Source organism: Mauremys reevesii, linkage group 4 (genome assembly GCF_016161935.1).
Source record: "Mauremys reevesii isolate NIE-2019 linkage group 4, ASM1616193v1, whole genome shotgun sequence".
Lineage (NCBI taxonomy): Eukaryota > Metazoa > Chordata > Testudines > Geoemydidae > Mauremys > Mauremys reevesii.
This window is the reverse complement of record NC_052626.1, coordinates 75,204,193-75,224,455: the sequence shown is the minus strand read 5'-3', so window position 1 is coordinate 75,224,455 and position 20,263 is coordinate 75,204,193. Positions and strand designations below refer to the sequence as shown.

At 44.3% G+C, this 20,263-nt stretch overlaps 1 protein-coding gene across 5 annotated transcripts in view; it reads left to right on the top strand.

The window, feature by feature from the left end:
• Window positions 1-6,417: 6,417 nt before the first annotated feature.
• EXT2 (exostosin glycosyltransferase 2) overlaps window positions 6,418-20,263 on the top strand; it is a 111,993-nt gene continuing 98,147 nt past the window's right edge. For 2 of the 5 annotated variants that reach the window (XM_039537285.1, XM_039537280.1), the window contains exons 1-5: window positions 6,418-6,569; window positions 10,037-10,602; window positions 10,782-10,871; window positions 16,870-16,986; window positions 19,282-19,299. In XM_039537285.1, coding sequence (XP_039393219.1) covers window positions 10,067-10,602; window positions 10,782-10,871; window positions 16,870-16,986; window positions 19,282-19,299 — 761 coding nt within the window. In that variant the 5' untranslated portion in view covers window positions 6,418-6,569; window positions 10,037-10,066. Of the gene's footprint in view, window positions 6,570-7,283; window positions 7,356-9,203; window positions 9,339-10,036; window positions 10,603-10,781; window positions 10,872-16,869; window positions 16,987-19,281; window positions 19,300-20,263 lie in introns of those variants that run through there. The other 3 variants (XM_039537281.1, XM_039537282.1, XM_039537284.1) reach the window with 3 other exon arrangements.

Sequence of the window (20,263 nt, the reverse complement as noted above, 5' to 3'; positions counted from 1 at the left end):
TCTTACCCATCCTGGCTAATAGCCATTTATGGACTTAGCCACCATGAATTTATCCAGTCCCCTTTTAAACATTGTTATAGTCCTAGCCTTCACAACCTCCTCAGGTAAGGAGTTCCACAAGTTGACTGTGCGCTGCGTGAAGAAGAACTTTCTTTTATTTGTTTTAAACCTGCTGCCCATTAATTTCATTTGGTGACCCCTAGTTCTTGTATTATGGGAATAAGTAAATAACTTTTCCTTATCCACTTTCTCAACATCACTCATGATTTTATATACCTCTATCATGTCCCCCCTTAGTCTCCTCTTTTCCAAACTGAAGAGTCCTAGCCTCTTTAATCTTTCCTCATATGGGACCCTCTCTAAACCCCTAATCATTTTAGTTGCTCTTTTCTGAACCTTTTCTAGTGCTAGAATATCTTTTTTGAGGTGAGGAGACCACATCTGTACACAGTATTCGAGATGTGGGCGTACCATGGATTTATATAAGGGCAATAATATATTCTCAGTCTTATTCTCTCTCCCCTTTTTAATGATTCCTAACATCCTGTTTGCTTTTTTGACCGCCTCTGCACACTGCGTGGACATCTTCAGAGAACTATCCACGATAACTCCAAGATCTTTTTCCTGACTCGTTGTAGCTAAATTAGCCCCCATCATGTTGTATGTATAGTTGGGGTTATTTTTTCCAATGTGCATTACTTTACATTTATCCACATTAAATTTCATTTGCCATTTTGTTGCCCAATCACTTAGTTTTGTGAGATCTCTCTGAAGTTCTTCACAATCTGCTTTGGTCTTAACTATCTTGAGTAGTTTAGTATCATCTGCAAACTTTGCCACCTCACTGTTTACCCCTTTCTCCAGATCATTTATGAATAAATTGAATAGGATTGGTCCTAGAACTGACCCTTGGGGAACACCACTAGTTACCCCTCTCCATTCTGAGAATTTACCATTAATTCCTACCCTTTGTTCCCTGTCCTTTAACCAGTTCTCAATCCATGAAAGGACCTTCCCTTTTATCCCATGATAGCTTAATTTACGTAAGAGCCTCATCCTTTGAGCCTTATCCCAACACATATCTGTGCTCTGACACCTGCAAACTTTTAGCAATTCCTCCCCCTACCCCCACTTTAGGATGTTAGGAGAGGTGCCCTTTGCCCTATGATTCAGAGCTTGTTCCACCCTCAATCTATGTCTGTTTATCTCACTCCACTGTTGAAAGAGCTCTCAAACTTTTTAAAAACATTTCTTATTTTTTCTATTATGACCTCTTCTGACCTCAGATGTATTACTTGTCCCCATACCCGCAATCCCTTTTCCTCCTTTGTGTGTAGAATCCCCTGTTGCTCGCATACATATCCATTTGGTTATATCCATTTCAAATGTTAAAAGCGGGTTTTATATTTTAAAAAAATTGTTTTAGTTAGGTTTTAATTATGTCACATTGTCTCCTGATCTTGTTTGTGGTGATGGGGGTAGGGGGGTAGGGGAGGAAGGATCTGTCCATCTGAATTATCATATGGGACCCATCACTGTGCTGTTGGAATGGTTAGAAATGACATGTAGATACCATGGTAATGGACAGCTTTCTAATCTCTCCAGTCTGGGCGTTGCCTATCACTATGGTTTCTGAGCAGCTAGGCAGGTGGGTTAAGTAGAATGATGATGTTAATGGGTAGTGTGCCTCGCTGAGAATCCAGGAAGGGACTTGTTGGCCATGATCAATCTCTTACTTCACTAGGAGTGCTCATTGCTCTGTCTTGCCCGTAACACACTCCCATTGATGTTTCAGTTTTAAATTCACAGTGAGATTTCATTTAATTGTTTTTGGCCCAATTCAGGCTTTTCACTCTTACCTTAAGTCTGACTGCTCCCACTAAGACAGACACCAGGACTTCCAACCCCAGATGGAAATAAACAATGTACATTATACATCTTTGCACAGCCATCTCTACTCTTGTGCAGCCAACATCTAGCTGCCTCATGATGTCATTTCCCTTTTCAGTGTAGGTGGAGTGGCTGAATTCAGCAGTACTACAGTCAAAGACCCAGTCTCACCACCTAGGGAAAGCAGCTTCCCTGCACTATACCACCTGAAGGAAGCAGTGCAGCCTGCAGCAAAATCCTAAACTGGAGTGGTTGGCTTGGGTCATGCTTGGGAGAGGAGAGCAGCAGCACATGGATGTAGAAGCTGCCCCCAGCCATTAAAAAGACAACAATGACAAAGACCTGTTTGGCTTCTAACACTGCTGGAGGGGAAAGAGAGAGGCTGGAAAGACCAATACGTGGGATAGAAAGACAGGAAGTGAGGGTGGATGGAGTTGGGGGTGACAAAAAGGAGAGTGCCCAATAGGAGTGGTTGCCTGAGCCTTAGTGGGTGGGGGTTGATGAGATGATACAATTTTGCAGAAGTGATCTAGTATCTGGTGCAGCCCTCCCCAGTTAGTAAACATAGACAGCTGTTCCAGCCATCCTCACTCTGCATGTGGCTCTCTCCACAGTTGGCTACATGGTCAACATTGTGGCCTAGCCCCATTTGGAAGCCCTTCACTCAGCTCTGAAAAATGGCAGCATTGCCAGCCGTGCCGGATCCATGCATCAAATACAGGATGCTTTGGCATTTGCAGTAGTTCAGAGGTGCTGAGAGTGGTTGTTACAGTAAGAAATTGAGAAAATCCTTCTTTCACCATCAGTCCCTTCCTACTAGTTAGCCAGGAATATGAGCAAAGAATGAAACCAAATGAAAATGTACAAAAGAGACAGGGAGGCAGCAGATGGAAAAATGAAAGCACATTGTACATCTCAGTTTAAAAAACAAATCCCTGAACTCCCATTTCTCGGCTAGTCCCTCTAGGCCAGGGGTAAATCACAATGAGAAGGGAGTGGTTTGTGTGGGAAAGGCTTGCATGGTTGCTGCCTATGCTGGATTTATTCTGTGCAGAAGGCTTCAGTCCTCAGGGTCCTTAATAATCTGGCACAGCAGCACAAAGGTCACTTAGAGCTAAGGAATCCCTCAACATTCAAAGTACATCTTGGTATTTGTCACTTGTGGGGTTTGGCTCTTTGCACTATAAATTGAAGTGCTTGAGGAGACTTGGTGGAAGCTTCTAAAGAAGCTAGAAATGAAAACAAACTACTTAGAGCTTCTGCACTAGTCAGTTCAGTTCCCTTGGTTTCTTGCTCCCTATGTCAGTGGCAGATGAGGAAATGATTGCAGGATGCAAGTGCTGCTAACGAAATGAATCCCCTTCCTAAGAGAATGTAGCTTTCCTGGCTCCAGGTTTTGCACTCCAAGTGAAGGGAAAGATGCCCAAGGGGAAGAGAGGAAATGGGATTTTGAATTGTTGCAGCTTGAAGATAGGAAATTCCTTTCATACCATCTCTGGTGGCACATTAATAGGCTTGCAGCTGCACTAGAAGCACAAAATGCAGGTGATACTTATAATAGGATTAATGTCTCCCATTTCTGGGGTTTTCCACTTTTCTCAGTTCTGTATATGGCACAAGCATGGCTGTTGTGATCTGAGTATTATGTGGTAATGCTGTTTCTTCACACTCCATGTGAGTTTTTTGGAGTGGGACATAATTATTGATATTATTGTAGTACCCCAGACATGGACCAGGACTCCCTTGTGCTAGGTGCTGTACAAATACAGAACAAAGACAATCCCTGCCCTGACGGGTTTACCATCTAAGTTTAAGACAAGAGACTAACAGATGGATACTGAAAGACAGATGGGGGTGTACAAGGAAATAATGAGACAATATTGATCAGCATGATAGGCTGTGGTCTCAGCACACCACTGTCAAGTTTTTTTGTAGGTATCATTCTATCTTTTTCTGCTTGCACACAATGCCTAGTGAGGTGCACCAGCTTAGTGTGTGTGATCAGATATGCTCTACTCTCCAATGTGTATTACAGTCTGTTTCTTACTTTTGTTTACTCTTACTCCTTTTGCTCTAGTGAGAGGGGCCTGAGCTTTTAATACTGAAGATCACCCAACCTCAGCCCCAGAAACCATATTAATGATCGTGGCCATATGTATAACACTGGTACCTTGTGGAAAATAAATAACAATGTGATGGAACACAACACTGAGCCAGAATGTTATCATAGTACATTGCAATGTTATCACCTGATTACACAACTCAGTTACATCTTACACCTGCATGCCACAGGCCTGTGACCTCATGTCAAAGATGTCATTCCATTGCAATGTCATCAACCCCTGATGTAACATGATGTCATCATGTCAGGACATGATCCTCTCCTAATGGTGTGACTTAACTTGATAGTGTACCACAGAACTTGGAAATGATTTTGGACGTGTAGCTGTGGGGTCCCCTGTGGAACTGGAGCTATGCGGGCAGTCTTAAACAGCCTGAAGCAGGTGGCACCAATAGTGTCTCCCCTACCCTCACCAGCCATGCCCACAATCGATCCCCCACCAGCCATGCCCCAATACCCCGCCAGCCATGCCTTCGATCCCCACCACGAGCCATGCCTCCTGATCCCTCCCACCAGCAAGGCTCCCAATCCCCCCTAACCAGCTGTGCCCCCGATCCCTGCCTCCACCACCAACCATGCCCTTGATCCCCACCCCCATCACCAGCCACGTACCCATCCCTGCTGCCACCACCAGCCGCCATTCCTAGGGTTGTACGGTTGCTAACTTTCTATTGGCACAAAGTCAAACACCCTAGCCCCGCCCCCTGCCCTGCTCCTTCCCCGAGGCACCCCCTCCCACTCACTACATTCCCCCTCCCTCAGTGGCTCATTCTCCCTCACCCTCAATCACTTTCACTGGGCTGGGGCAGAGGGTTGGGGTGTGGGAGCGGGTGAGGGCTCTAAATGGGGGTGTGGGCTCTGGGGTGGGGCCAGAAATGAGGGGTTCAGGGTGCAGAACGGGGCTCTGGGCTGGGGCAAGGAGTTGGGGTGCGGGAGGGGGTGAGGGCTCTGGCTGGGGGTGCAGCCTCTGGGGTGAGGCTGAGGGGTCTGGAGTGCAGGAGGGGGCTCCAGGCAGAGGAATGGGGCTGAGGGATTTGGAGTCACTACCCCCCAGCTCCTATTTGCTGGTTCCCGGCCAATGGGAGTATAGAGCTGGTGCTGTGGGGGGCAGCACATGGAACCCTATGGCTGGACCTGCTGGCCACTTCTAGGGTGCAGCATGATGCCCCAGGATAGGTAGGGACTAGCCCGTTTTAGCCCCGCAGCTAGGGTGACCAGACCACCACACCAAAATATTGGGACACATTGGGGTGCCATCAGCCCCGCCCACAGTCCACCCCTACTCCTCCCAGGCTCTGCCCCCACTCTGCCCCAGGTCCTGCCCCTTCCCTGCTCAGTGCCCCCACCCCACTGCGCCCTTCCTCATCCCCTGACCTGCCGCTGGCTTGTTGTGTCCCTCCTCAGTCTCCAACCCACCACTTGCCTCCCCGCCTCTTCACCCCCCCCCCCCCCACTCCTACAGTGCCGACTTCCCCTCTGCCAGATGGGTGCTCGCCCACCCCCTGCCTCTTCGCACCCCTGCACTGCCCCCATTCCACCTTCTTCCCCCAAGTCCCTGCCGCTGCCCTGCCTCGTCTCCATCTCCTCCCCTGAGTGCGCCACTGCCCCGCTCCCTCCTGGAAAGCGCTAAGCGCCGCCAAACAGCTGTTAGGTGGCAGGAAGTGCTTGGCGTGGGGGGCGGGAGAGGAGCGGGGATGCAGTGCACTGGGGGCAGAGGGGGAGAAGGAGGCAAGGAGGGGCTGCAATTTTTCCCTGTGAGTGCTCCCGCTCACCTCATTACCTGAATAGTGGGACAAATAGCATCCCGATCGTACATTGATCGGGACGCAGGACAAAGGGTTAAATATCGGGACAGTCCCAATTTTACCGGGACATCTGGTCACCATCTCTGCAGCATCGCCGACTGGGCCAGTAAAAGTCTGGTCGGCAGTGCTAACCGGAGCTAACGGGGACCCTTACATCCGGTTGAAAGTGGACACCTGGTCACCCTGTCGGGTTGCCAGTTTGGTTGCATGTATTCCTGGAGATTTAATCACATGACATCATCTTTAATTAAAGATTAATCTTTAATTCCTGCAGACTCCAGGCCAAACCTAGAGGGTTGGCAACCCTGTGCCCCTGACCTCTACTGGCGCCAGCCCTGCCCCCCAGCTCTTGCTCCATACAGAATTGCTGCCAGACAGCGACACCCCGCGACGTCCAACCCAAGCGCAGCCGGTTTGCGGCGTGTCGGGGCCGCCTCCCGCTCCTGGGGTAGGCGCGGGCAGACGCAGAGCCAGCTGCGGCTCCCACACGGGGCCAGCGAGATACTTTTACCGCGCATGCGCGCCGACCCGCCGCCGCTTGCAGACGCTGGGTCGCTGTGCTAGTTGCTGCCATGCGCGTCGAACCTTCCCTCCCGCGCATGCGCTCTGAGCCCTGGCCCGGCGGCGGGGTGGGTAGCTCTGCGCCGGCGGCTGCCCCGAACGCCGGCCCAGCGGCCCCCACCCCCCCCTGCTGCTGGACGGGGCCGCTCGGTCTGACATGAGGCCGTGAGCCTGCACCGCTGCCGGCTGAGGTGAGGCCGGGGAGCCGGGGTGCGCTGGGGGCGGGGGGGGGGCTGTGGAGGGCGCTGAGACTTGCGGCCTGGCGGGGGGGCTGTGCCGGTGCCGCCGTTAGGGACAAGAGGGGGGGCAGAAGGCTGCTCAGGGAGGCAGCCAGCTCCAGCCGGGCTGGGGGAGGCCGTGCCACAGGGAGGGGGCGGGTGACTGATGTGTCCAGCGGCCTTGCAGGCATCCTGCGGGCGCTGCAGCGGGCAGGTGGGGGGACACGCTCGGGGTGCACGTCGCCAGCACGAGGCGTTCAGCCCCTTGCTCCCTCACAACATTTCTGTATCTGTGCCTGGGAGTGTCGGACTGCGACTGACAAAATACGGGGAGAAACTGACTGGGAATCACATGAGGGGAGGGGAGGGGAGGATTCACTGTTCAGGTGCTGTGTTCCTCCGAAAACTTGCACTGCAGTAGGGCAGTTGTCTAGCTATGGAATCCTAGAATATTAGTGTTGGAAGAGACCATCTAGTCCAACCCCCTACATGTTTCCTATTATTTTAAAGACCTTCTTTCTTTTTTCTTACTACATGTGGGCGGGCTATCAACCACATCTATTTTACCCTTTGTTAATACTATGGGTTGAAACTGACTTTAAATCTTGTGTTGTGAGATGCAGGTGAAATCACTGAGGGGGCAGGACCTATCACCCACGTACTTTCAATTCTCCTGTTAGTGTCTGTCAGCACTGCTGAAGTTTCATTCCACTTCCTCAACTTTTCTTATATGGATGCATCTCTGTGTGAAGTCTTGAGGTAGGAAGTGCTTTTGTGGAGAAGTTTTGTTTTAACAAAGGCTTTCTGGGCTAACCAGGCTAGTGCTAGGCCTGTTCTTTGACAACCTGAGTGATAAGGGTTCTAATGTAATTTTATAAAATTGTAATCTGAGAATTCTCCACACACTCATTTCCACACTCAACTCAAGGTTCATAGTTTTTAGGAACATGGGAGGGAGATACGATGCTGAATCAGACCAGAGGTCTGTCTAAACTAGTATACATCTAGTAGTGACAAGTACCACTTGCTTCAGAGGAAGATGGAAGCAACCCTGTAATCTCTAGGAAGTCTAGAGTGAGTGAAATTCAATTAAAGGGTCTGTTCATGGATGGTTATGGGACAGCCTGTTGATCAGGGACGCTTCTTCCCAGTCATTGATATTTTATCCTTGATGCCCTGAAGCAGAAAGGCTAATATTCCCTCTTAATTTTTTCAGTGGTTTCTAATGTAACTGTGTTAATTCTTATCTTATACATGTCTAATTCCTGTTTGAAGTCTCTTAAGGACTTTGCCTTTATCTGGTGGCTGTGTGTTCTAGAGACTAATTATGCAGTGTGTAAAAATGATTAAATAGTTCCTTATCTGAAACTGACACTGAGGGGAAAAAAAAAGTCTTTCTCAGTGACTCAAGAGCCTGTCACAAATGTATGATCTCTGTGATAAATCAGATGATTCCAGCGATGTATGTGGGGAGTGAGGGAATAATTTACTAAAAGGTTGAAGTAGCATAGAAGATCTTGGGCGATAATATTGTGAAATTCCTGTTCTTTTCCTGGCTACACTATGACTTAAGTCTTTTATCTGCTGGATGTTCAGTAGTAGGCTGGCAAAACTATTTAACTGAAATCAGAATGTGAACCTAGTTTGACTTGAAGCATTAAAAGTTGAGAACTTCTTAAGTGGTGTCTAAAACATCTTGCTGTGCTGCATAAGTGCTATCACTTCAAGTTGCAAACAACCTCTGTCCCAACATTCTCTGGTAAAAACTGTTGTGTTTGACATACTCTTCAATTTCTTCATGTGTGGTGGTGGTGGTTTCTTGTTGTTTGTATAATTTCTGTCTGGCTAACATTTTCCCATTAAATTTGTCTTTTAGTTCTCAAAAACTGCCCTCTACACTTACCCACAAAAGGAAGAATATATGATTAGATCAGCCATGCTCTAGAGCAGTGGTTCTCAAACTAGGGTGCTTGTTCAGGGAAAGCCCCTGGTGGGCCAGGCCGGTTTGTTTACCTGCCATGTCCGCAGGTTTGGCGGATCGTGGCTCTCACTGGCCGCGGTTTGCCGCTCCAGGCCAATGGGGGCTGCAGGAAGTGGCGCGGGCCGAGGCACATGCTGGCCACCCTTCCTGCAGCCCCTATTGGCCTGGAGTGCTGAACTGCGGCCAGTGGGAGCCACAATTGGCTGAACCTGCAGATGGGGCAGGTAAACAAGCCGTCCGGCCCGCCAGGGGCTTTCCCTGAACAAGCATCGGCTCTAGTTTGAGAACCACTGCTCTAGAGGAGCAAAGCACTAACATGTTGCAAAAATTTGCCGCTGAACAGTTTACAAGTTGGAGCTATGATTAGTTTCCTTAATGTGAGAAGTTTTGAGTTCTAACTATGTTGGATCTCAAAAACCAAAACACTCTATATATGTAACAAACAGTTTGCTTATTATGTCTCTCTCTCTCTTGAGTTGCTGTTCCTTCACCCTGAAGTTTACAAGTTGGCTTTGTTTAGTAACCACAATTTTGAAAGCACAAAAATTAACCTACATGATCAATCCTGGAAAATGTTATCAGTCCCCAGCTACAGTTAATTTTTTATGTTTTGCTTTTCATCCCAGAGTATTTCACAAGGATATACACATGGCACTACTGAAGTGCCTCTTCAGTGGTGAGAGAAAACCAGCTGATGCTGCACTTGGGTGAAAGAGCACATTTGCCAAGGACACCAGGGCAATCACCTGCTCTTACAAAAAGTATGTTAGTATCTTTCTAGTCCACACAGGATGGACAGGTGGTATTTATACAGGGTTACTGTATACTTTTTTTACAACCCACCCTAGATTAGTGACTGCATCTTGACTGCGAGTCCTGTATGATACCCAGCTTTGGGCAAATAAGGGTATCAGTGACACATACCCATTAATCTGAGTTGAATGAGGTTGAGTTTGGCATTGGAGATTCCCTTGCTGCCTCAGTTTATATACTTAATGTACATTTAACTGCTTTTTCCCAGTCCTTGAGCACACAATACTAGGAAACGTACATTGGGAATACTCTGGGAGACGGACTGGGTGGTACCTATATAATGACTTTTCCTATTTGTCTGTTCTTTTTTTAAATCTCTGGCCCATTTGTTGTTCTGACATTGTGGCTGTTAACAGTTTGGCTGAAATATTTTATAAGGATGTTGGTCCCAGCAAGTAACTGTTATTGTGTTGGTGCTTCCAAGTGTCATTCCTGATACAGAGGGCAGCCAGCACCTAACATTCCAATGGAAGACCTGAATATCTGAAGAATGTCAGTGCAATCCTCTGAGGCAACGGAGCCTTCCCAAAAGGGAGTTGAATATATTTCTGACCTGCCATTTCTGTTCTTTGTGATACGTGTCTCTTCTATCACACTTAAAATTGTCCCTATTCTTAACTTGTGCATTTGTCTCCCCATCCTCTAGACACACGAGGAAGAAGTGGCTAGTTCCATTATGTGTGCGTCAGCCAAATATAACACCCGGGGTCCAGCCCTCATCCCAAGAATGAAGACCAAGCACCGCATCTACTACATCACACTCTTTTCCATTGTCCTGCTTGGCCTTATTGCCACGGGTATGTTCCAGTTCTGGCCACACTCCATCGAGTCATCTAGTGATTGGACAGTGGAAAAGCGCAGTGTCCATGATGTGCCTGTAGTCAAGCTTCCTGCTGACAGCCCCATCCCAGAACGGGGAGACCTCAGCTGTAGGATGCACACCTGCTTTGATGTCTATCGCTGTGGCTTCAACCCCAAAAACAAGATCAAGGTCTATATCTATTCACTGAAGAAATATGTGGATGAGTATGGGATGCTGGTTAGCAACACTATCTCTCGGGAGTACAACGAGCTGCTGACTGCTATCTCTGACAGTGACTTCTACACAGATGATGTCAACCGGGCCTGCCTCTTTGTGCCGTCCATAGATGTGCTGAACCAGAACACGCTCCGCATCAAGGAAACTGCTCAAGCCTTGGCACAGTTATCCAGGTACCTACAGAAACCTTCCTTTGTGAATCATAAAGTTAGAGCTGGAAAGGATAAGGTTAGTGATGGGAAAAGTTCTGCAGTGAGCCCTGGTCAGAGCTGAGATCAGAATTTAGGAGAGTCTGGCATCCATGTCTCAGGGAACAGCTCTCAAACTGACTTTAATTATTTCTTCTCATTAGGTGGGATCGAGGCACAAACCACCTGCTGTTCAACATGCTGCCTGGGGGGCCACCTGACTACAACACAGCACTGGATGTTCCCAGAGATAGGTAGGCATTATGCAGTTTCTTTGAGTGCATTGGAGAGCGGTGTGTAGGATCAAATGTCTTTAAAGAGGAAGTGGGGCTCAGGACTCTTGGTAGTCCCAATACAAATACAAAACAGTTCCTGACTCTTACATAGGTGGAGTATGTCTTACCCTGTTTTGATAGGAGATGGACTGTCTAGCTTCTTTAAGTTGAGAGGACAACTGTTTGCCCATGGCATTCTACAATGTAGCCCATCCTTAAATTCACAGGGAGTGTGGCCCATGGTAATATTGCAGCTATCAATGCTCCGTCTTGATCCTAGCTGCTAGGCGCCTCTGATCAAGGTGAAGCATTCGATGCTTAGACCTGTAGCCTCCAGAGGGTGCATTTTAGTGAAGATGAAGACTGACAGACTGTGTTCCATTTAAATCAAATTAGGAGTCATTCTTGGGCTTCCCTCTAGCTGCCTCTGCTGGGCAAAGTTTGGCTGCTCCTGCTTTGTATTCAAAAGAAACAATATTGCTATTCTAGCTGACTCAACATCGAATGTGATGATTTTGACACCAGAGCTTGATTTGTTGTGTGTGAGATTTCAGGAATTGCACTGATCCAGTAATTTATCACTGACTTTAACGCTGTTGGTTTTCGCTATCCTTCTCTGGCTTGTGCATTTTGAAAATTCCTGCCACGAAATTACTAGTTTTGAACCCTTATCTTAATTGTTAGTTGTAGGGTAGGTTTCTCTACAGGCATTCTGGGAAGGGGAAAAGAGGGAATAAGGGTATGAAGAATATAGCTATAATAAAGAACAGACACTTTAGGTGGAAAGATGGGAAAGGGAAGAAATTTCCAACTATATTAAGCATAAAAAAGTAAATAAATTTACTTCACTGACCCACATGCAGTAGGCCTTACAAAACCAATACAGCTATTAGAGAGCAAGATGGACCTCTTCTGCCACATGATCAGCAAAATTCCGGCTAAAATGTGATTGCAGGATCTTTACTACCGATGATAGCATATGAGGGAGAATGTGGCTGGATTTTTAGATCTTGGTTTGTTTGCAACATAGGCAACAGATTGTGTTTTTATTTCAAAACAGAGTAGATTTTCTCAGCAGTGTTCATTATACTTTTTGGAGTTACTTTACTGACATTAAACTGTAGTTGCAGTCAGAAAAGGTAAAAAAACAAAACACGTTAGGTGCTTTTGACACAAACTTGGCCTGAAGAGGGCAGTCAAGTAATTCTTTTACCATTAAAACTTGTTAAACATGTAACTTCTCTCACACTTGTGTTCTCTTAAGTTCTGTCATTTTGAGAGGTTTTCATTTCATTTGCATTCTGTTTAATAGAATGCTCTGTTTTGGTACATAATATATAATAGCAACTGTACCTATGAAAGGAATAAATCTGTTGAATTAATGCAATAGACTTATTATGTGCTTCACAACTTTGTTTTATTAACCTCTTTTGTATCAGGTATCCATTTAAAATTGGCCTTGTGTGTCTTGGACTTCATACACAGCAAATATATTATTTCAGTAGTTGTTTGTTTTAAGCATATGGCATGCTACTGGGAGAAGTCAGGTAGTTCTGAATCCTCTGAGGTCTATTAGTTACAGGGGGAACAGGGTCAGACGAGTGAAAGAAACTGCTTTGTTGCAACAGAAAGTCATGAAGTCCTATGTAACAAATCATGACTCCATTTTGGTAAAACTTGCCATCAGTGACACATTTGTTTGTAGTCAGAATATCTTCAGAGAGCCTGAGTGGTAGGGGTTATTACATGAAGCTTTCACTTTTGAAGACCTCAGTTCAAATCTACCAAGACCAGCTGTACAGAATTGAAGGTCAAGAATGAAGTGCATTAGTAGTCTCTGTAAGGCTCTAGCACTAGACTTCCTAGGAGTGCAGCAGGTCAACATTAAAGTATACATTGGTGCTGTCTGGGAAGCTTGCACAAAGAGTCTACTTTGTTTCTTTAGCATGTACCAAATCTGATATGTGGCCCAAAAACAGCACATTGTAAGGTTCATGAAATATGACACATTTGTTGTGTTGATTCAGTGTTGAACGTTAATCTGCGTAAAATAAGACCTTATGTGCAGAGGAGAGTAGTGATGTCTTTTATGGTATTCCTCTAGCTGGAAAACTTTTAGCTAGGTTACCTCACTAGTTTGTTTGTTTTTGTTAGAGCTTTAAAACCAATATCAGGATTTCCAGAAGGCAGCTTGAAAGCTTTTGGTTTCATGACCTTGAAGATGAAAACATGGGTTGTCAGTACTAAGTAGTATGTTTAATTGGTGCAGAAACTGCTTTGCTGACAGTGTTGTAGAATATGTAGCAGCCTAGCCTTAATGCTTGGAAAACAGACTCTCTAAGAATTTTCTATCAGGTAATATAGTGGTTGCTATCAGAGAGATGAAGAAAGATTTCCATTAGCTGGTAGACAAGGCAATTCAGAACTTTTTCTTGGGGTAAACCTAAACCTACCCTACCTAAGGAAACCCTACCTAAGAAGTCCCCAGGCAGCCTGCCTCCTTGCTGTTGGTTCTTGAATTAACTGTTGAGTTGGGCACTGATTAGGGATGTAAAAGCTTAACTGATTAACTGAAAAGCATCAGTCTTACCAGTTTCGCTTAACAATTAAACTCCATTGCTGGCCAGAGCCCAGGACTCCACTGCTGCCCTGGGGCCTGGCAGTCAGCAGGGATGGGGGGGCTGCATAAAACGTGGGGGTGCTACAGCACCCCCGCACTCCTAGTTCCCTGGTTAAACGTTTAACTGATAAATTTTTAATTGGTTACATGGTTCCTTTAACTGCTATTTACATCCCAGCACTGAGATTTAGGAGGGTGGGTTTACAAGACGGGGGAGAGAACTAGTGATGCTCCAGAGTAAGTATTGGACATGAACAAGAAAACTTACAGCAAAGGGGAATGCAGACAATTTTTTGTACTTTCTGACTGGGAAGAGGTTAGAGTGGGGTGGAAGGGAGGAGAAAGGAACTGAGAACATGTTCACTCATCTTTAGTTCAGTGCAATTTAAAGACTACTTGTCTTCAGTACTAAAGGCTAATACCTTGATTCTGCACTGTATGATGAAAATCTGAGTGGAGTTATTTAACTGGTATTGGTTCCTGTGGGTTTATTTTGGTAAAAATCTGTGTGATGCACACCTGCTTTCTCAAGGCTTATAAGATGCTGTCATGTTATGTGGCGGATCCAATTAAAACAATCTGGTTGCAGTTTTCTCACGAAGGGATAAAAATAACCTGGGTGTAAAAGCGCGAGAGGCGCAAGACATGAGCCAAATCCAAATTTTCATTCCTTGCCTTGCAGTTGAATTAATGCGAATGAGACAAGGAACATGAAATTTGAAGGGTGGGAAATAGTCACAGCAACATTTGACACACAGTCACTGAAGGTAGGGCATTGCAATCCAAAATAATCACTCTGGCTTGGGAACCTGAATTCTCACTCAGCACCTTTTTAAATTTTTCATCCTGTGCTCAAGTAACCTCTTTCTCTGTAATGTGTAATTAGCTAGTGCTGGTATGTTTGGGTTTGATACAGAACTGCAAGTTCAAAATGTCTTGTGTTTCTGTAGCACCTTAGCACAAACTAAAAATATTTTGCTTGCATCATCACTGCAGTGCAGCCATATCTGGAGTAAAGGGTGGTAGCTTTTTAACAGCACAGAACAACTCCACGCTACTGTTTAGGACAGGCAGTGAAGCATCCTGTAGACACTTCAAGGTTATTAAAGTAGTTATTTATTGGAATCTGACCAGGACACCTTACTCTGATGAAAAATAATTTAGAGTCTTTGAGAGTAATCTTCAAGCTTAGTTTTACATCAAATGTGAAAGATAGCATCTTCAAACATCATGCTAAGGAATTGGTTCGGTGCTAATTCTGAGCAAGAGAGTCACCTAATGAATCATCAGTATTGCTTCCTGTCACACCCTGGCATTTTCTGGATATCTCCCATTCAAGTACTGACAAGACACATCCCTGCTTAGCTAGTGAACTCTGGCAATATGGCTACTTTCCATAATCATCTTAATCATTACAGACAATGAATGCTGCTCCTCAGGATTCTTTCAGTACTGCCTAGTACAATGGTATGTCATGTCCTGCTCCTTTTTGCCAGAAAATGGGTGGAACTGGCATTGGAAAAATATATATTTTTCTACAATGTAAATTACTTTATATGGTAATTTGAGCAGACTCAGTATCTCTAGGACAATTTAAAATATAGCGTTCTGTAGTGAATGACTGGGTGTAATGAGTTGTTCAGGAAGGCTGAGTGAAAGAAGCTGAATCCAGGATTTCCTAAATTAGGGCAATGCATTCATTGTGCCACCTGGCCATTTGGGGTGAAGTGAGGACTGAAAGGTGGTCTCTCTCTGCTAGCATGTTTCAAAGAAGCACAGTCAGGAATAGCAAATGTGTAATACACTAGAGTTCAAATTTCTGCTGGCAATATGAAAGATTCATTATTTTCTCTCCATCATGTTCTTTTTCCAGTCCTTAAAGCTCTTCCTTTCTGTCCGGCAAAAGGTTGCCCTACGCAGGAAAAGCCATAGATGGACTATCTGCATGACAGTCAAGGCGTTCCCATTGGGAGGATACATTGTATCTTCATATAGGTAGAGCCCTACACAGATACAGTGGAGTCGCATCATAGTTGCATTTAACTTACCCAATTTTAACTATACGAGCGCAACAAAACAAACGAGAAAAATAACAATTTAAATACTGTACCTGTAGTGCGGGCGATTCTGCCCACCATTTCACTCAATGAGCATTTGACTATACACGATTTTCACCTTACGCGCTGACTTCAGAACCTAGCCCCCGCGTAAGATGCAACTTCCCTGTACAAAATTTGTATCTGTATGTGATCTGCAGATTTGCAGGGCTCTAGATATAAAATTTGGATCTGCATCCATCTGCAAACGTGGTCCATGGCTATAAAGTGGATATCTGCAGATTTGCAGGGCTCTACATATAGGGAGGTTTTCTAACCTATTCTTAAAAATCTTCAGTGATAGGGATTCTACAAACACTTATCAGGAATGATTTAGGCACACTTGGTCCTCTCTCGGCACAGGGGGCTGGACTGGATGACTTCTTGAGATCCTGTCCAGCCATACATTTTCATTGTTCTATGATAACCATCTTTTATTACTCTTCTGTTTCTCAGTAGACAGTACTACAAGCTTCATCTGCTCTGAGGTTTATGTCAGAGCATATGGTTTATCTTTTGTCAGTGTGTTTGCCATTTATAGCATTTTCCTTAATGTAAAATCTAAGTAAACTGACTATTTTATGTGGTATATTCTGAAATATAATAGTTAACAATTCTGTAGTGCCTTCAATTCTGAAAAATCTTTGTGTTTTAAGAAATACAAAATCACTGCACCTATAACTGAAATGCAGCTTGCCTCTAACAGTTCAGAGCAACATTAGACACAAAGTAGGGCAGGAACTGAAGAATTTGGTGTTAAGCTAGACTGATAGAATTAATTTAGGATGTAATTACTCAAACTGAAATTTAGCTATGACAACAGGATCATTAGTGAGTACAAGTGATCAGGACCATCTCATCCAAAATACAATACCTCTACCATCACTATGCTCCAAAAACCAGTGGAGACACTGGCTCAGTAAAGATTCAAAGAGTTCCACCGCTTGAATTATCAAAGCTATTCTGGGGCACCCAAAGCAGGCTGGTTTTTTGGGGGAGTTTGATATCTTAGTTCTGAGCCAGTATAACTGCATGTTAAAGAAATATTCACAGTTCCCTTTTGTACTGCAGCTGGGGTAAGTTAAAATAAAGGTAAAACTTCATGGGAAAGCCATTGATAAAAGTGCTACAGACACTGACACCTCAAAGCAGAAAAGCCAGCTGATATGCTAGGAATGATGACAAAGTATCATGATCCGGAATTTAAACGTAATATCCTACATGCTCCATTCACAATCTTTTCGTTTCCTTACACTTTCAGAGCCCTGTTGGCTGGAGGAGGCTTCTCCACGTGGACCTATCGGCAAGGCTACGATGTCAGTATTCCTGTTTATAGCCCTCTGTCTGCAGAAGTGGAGCTGCCAGAGAGGGGACCAGGGTAAGCTGATCCTGGTGAAGTGAATGCAACCAGTCCAATAACTTGTTAAATGTGTGGTGTTAGCATCTACATATAACTTCAGACTTGCTTACGGCGCTGGGCAGGTTTGTAAGAAATGCTGATAACGGAAGTGTTATAGGTTTGTGTGTATAAATCCATGGTACGCCCATATCTTGAATACTGCGTGCAGGTGTCATCGCCCCATCTCAAAAAAGATGTATTGTAATTGGAAAAGGTTCAGAAAAGGGCAACAAAAATGATTAGGGGCTTCCGTATGAGAGATGAATAAGACTGGCACTTTTCAGCTTGGAAAACAGATGGCAAAGTGGGATATGATAGAGGTTTATAAAATCAAGACTGGTGTGGAGAAAGTAAATAAGGAAGTGTTATTTACTACTCATAACACAAAACTAGAGGTCAACAAATGAAATTAATAGGCAGTAGGTTTAAAAAAAACAAAAGGAAGTATTTTTTCACACAACGCACAGTCAACCTGTGGAACTCTTTGCCAGAGGATGTTGTGGAGGCCAAGACTATAACAGGGTAAAAAAAATAACAAGATAAATTCGTGGATGATAGGTCTATCAATGGCTATTAGCCAGCATGGGCAGGGATGGTGTCCCTAGCCTCTGTTTGCCAGAAGCTGGGAATGAGCAACAGGGAATGGATCACTTGATGATTATCTGTTCTGTTCATTCCCTCTGGGGCACCTAGCATTGACCACTGTTGGAAGACAGGATACTGGGCTAGATGGACCTTTGGTCTGACCCAGTATGGCCATTCTTATGTGTTGGGGAATGGTGGGGGAGATTGCTGTTAGAATATAGTCGTGTTCCCTGACCGGTAGCTGGCTGAGACCTATGTAGATGATACATGGAATGAAGCATAGTGCTTATGGCTGGCCCCGCTCCAGAGATTGCAGTCGTGGTCATCTTCAAATGGGTATGTTTCCAGTGGAGTTGTGCTGGGATTCAAAATATATAATTGTTGTTGATAAAATTTTCAGGCAACATGACGATTGGAGAAAGGGTAAATAATAAGGGTAGGGCAGTTATTCAGAGAAATGTGGATTGCCTGGTTAGCTGGGCCCATTAAAAAAAAAATGTTTTCATACAGCCAAATGCGAGGTTATACATCTAGGAACAAAGAATGTATGCCATACATACAGAATGGGGGATTATATCTTGGAAAGCAGTGGCTCAGTACAGGATTTAGTGGACAAACAATTCAACATAAGCTCCCATTGCAATGCTGTGGCAAAAAAGGAGGGAAAATGCAGCCTTGGGTGTGTGTAAGGGGAATAGGGAGGGATTTTACCACAGTATATGGCATTGTTGAGACTGATAATTGGAATACTGTGTCCAATTCTGGTGGCCCACATTTTAAAAAGATGTTGAAAACTTGGTGAGGGTGCATAAAAGACACAAATAATTAGAAGGCTAGAAAAAGTGACTTATTTAAAGAGCTCAATCTGTTCAGTAGATCAGCAAGAGAGTTGATTAGTATTTGGGTACTTTCATGAGGAGAAAATACTGGATACCAATGGGCTCCTTATCTAGTGGAGAAAGGCATAACAAGAACCAATGGTTGGAAGTTAAAGCCAGACAGTTTAAAATTATAAATAAAACACACATGTTTAAACGAGGGTATTAACCTGTTGGAACAAACAGCAAAGGAAAGCGATGGATTCTTCATCTCTTGATGTCTCCAAATTAAGACTGGTTGCTTTTTTGGAAGATACATTTTAGTCAAATACAAATTGGGCTCATTTCAGGAGTAACTGGATGAAATCCTCTGGCCTGTAATATACAGAAGGTCCGACTAGATGATTTAACTGTCCTTTTTGGCCTAAAATCTATTAATCTATGATTTTTTTTAAAATATTGTGTTCATAATACCTTTTTACCTGAGCAGCCAAAAGCACTTGACAATGAGGCCTTACTTGCCTGTCACTATTCCTATTTAACAGATGAGTAAACTGAGGCAGTAAGCTTAAGTGACTTGTTCACATGTCACAGCAAAACCGATACGGAGCCATGAATATGACCCAGGAACTTTCAGTCCTTTGTGTGATGATCACTCCCTGTCAAATGTTGTCCTTCACATATGAAATATCTGCTACATAGTGCAATGCTAACAATGATGCATTTTTAACCTGTGTACCCTGAGTACTTGAGGCAGCACCCAAGTGGTTAAAGGGATGCTGCCAACTTCTAATCAGAAGTTTACCTTACATGTCAGTGTTTTTGCTATTGTCTTTTGAGGGCTGTAAACCTGAATTATTTTGAATTTCAGGTCACCTCAAACTCTAAGGTAAACAAATGATTGCAGGACAACCTGGACCGGTAATCATGTAAATGGTTTTTCTTATTGCTTCAAATATTCATGTGTGTGAACAATGCAGTGACACTTAAGTGAATCCCATTTGGCGTTTGATAAATTGTTACCTCAAGCACAGAGGGAGAGAACATCATCTTCACATGTAGGAAACAAAATTCATCGGGTAGACCTCAGCATCTATGGTTTCTTTTTAGTACAGACATCTTCATAGTTCATGTCCACATGATCAGCCAGGTGGTATGGCTGGTTGCAGTGCATGAGAGAACAGATGTGTATCTGGGAGCAAGTGCAAGTGCCTCAGTCACTGATTTAGTGAATATTTTGCAACCACCGTGTATCATTGCACACTGATTATTGGCAGAGTTGGTGGGCTACAGCTTGGGTAGAGTGCCATCTGGTGGCCAATCATTGATGTAATTTTAAAAACAATTGGTCACCATGAATTTTATTTTTCTTTTGTGGTGGGAGTGGGGAAAAAATGACAAAAGAAAGCTGGTCAGAATTTGATCATAGGTCAGTAGATACAATTATATACCATTATTCTAAACTGTCAGGCTTGGTATACATTAGGATTTTACATCCATTTGTAGCAAGACTTGGATCACAGGGTTTTGGTGTCATGGGATGTTGACAACGTTATGCCAGAATATTGGTCTTAAACGATTAAAGCATAAAAATGAACAACCTTGTGCAACTTCTGGCTGGCCATTGCCATTATTAGCACTTACCAACTTGTGATTTAGTTTCTTTATAGTTTAGTTGCCTAAAGCAGAGTTATAAATTCAGTGATGCCAGGAGTAAATATTCCAGAAAGCCTCTGCGAGTTGCAAAAATAGCAATACAAATAAAAAAACTCCATGTAACTCAACTGTCTAATTGGAGCAGCCAAAACTGCTAGTGTGGAGATGGTAAGGAGGGTGGGTAGAGCAGAGTTCAG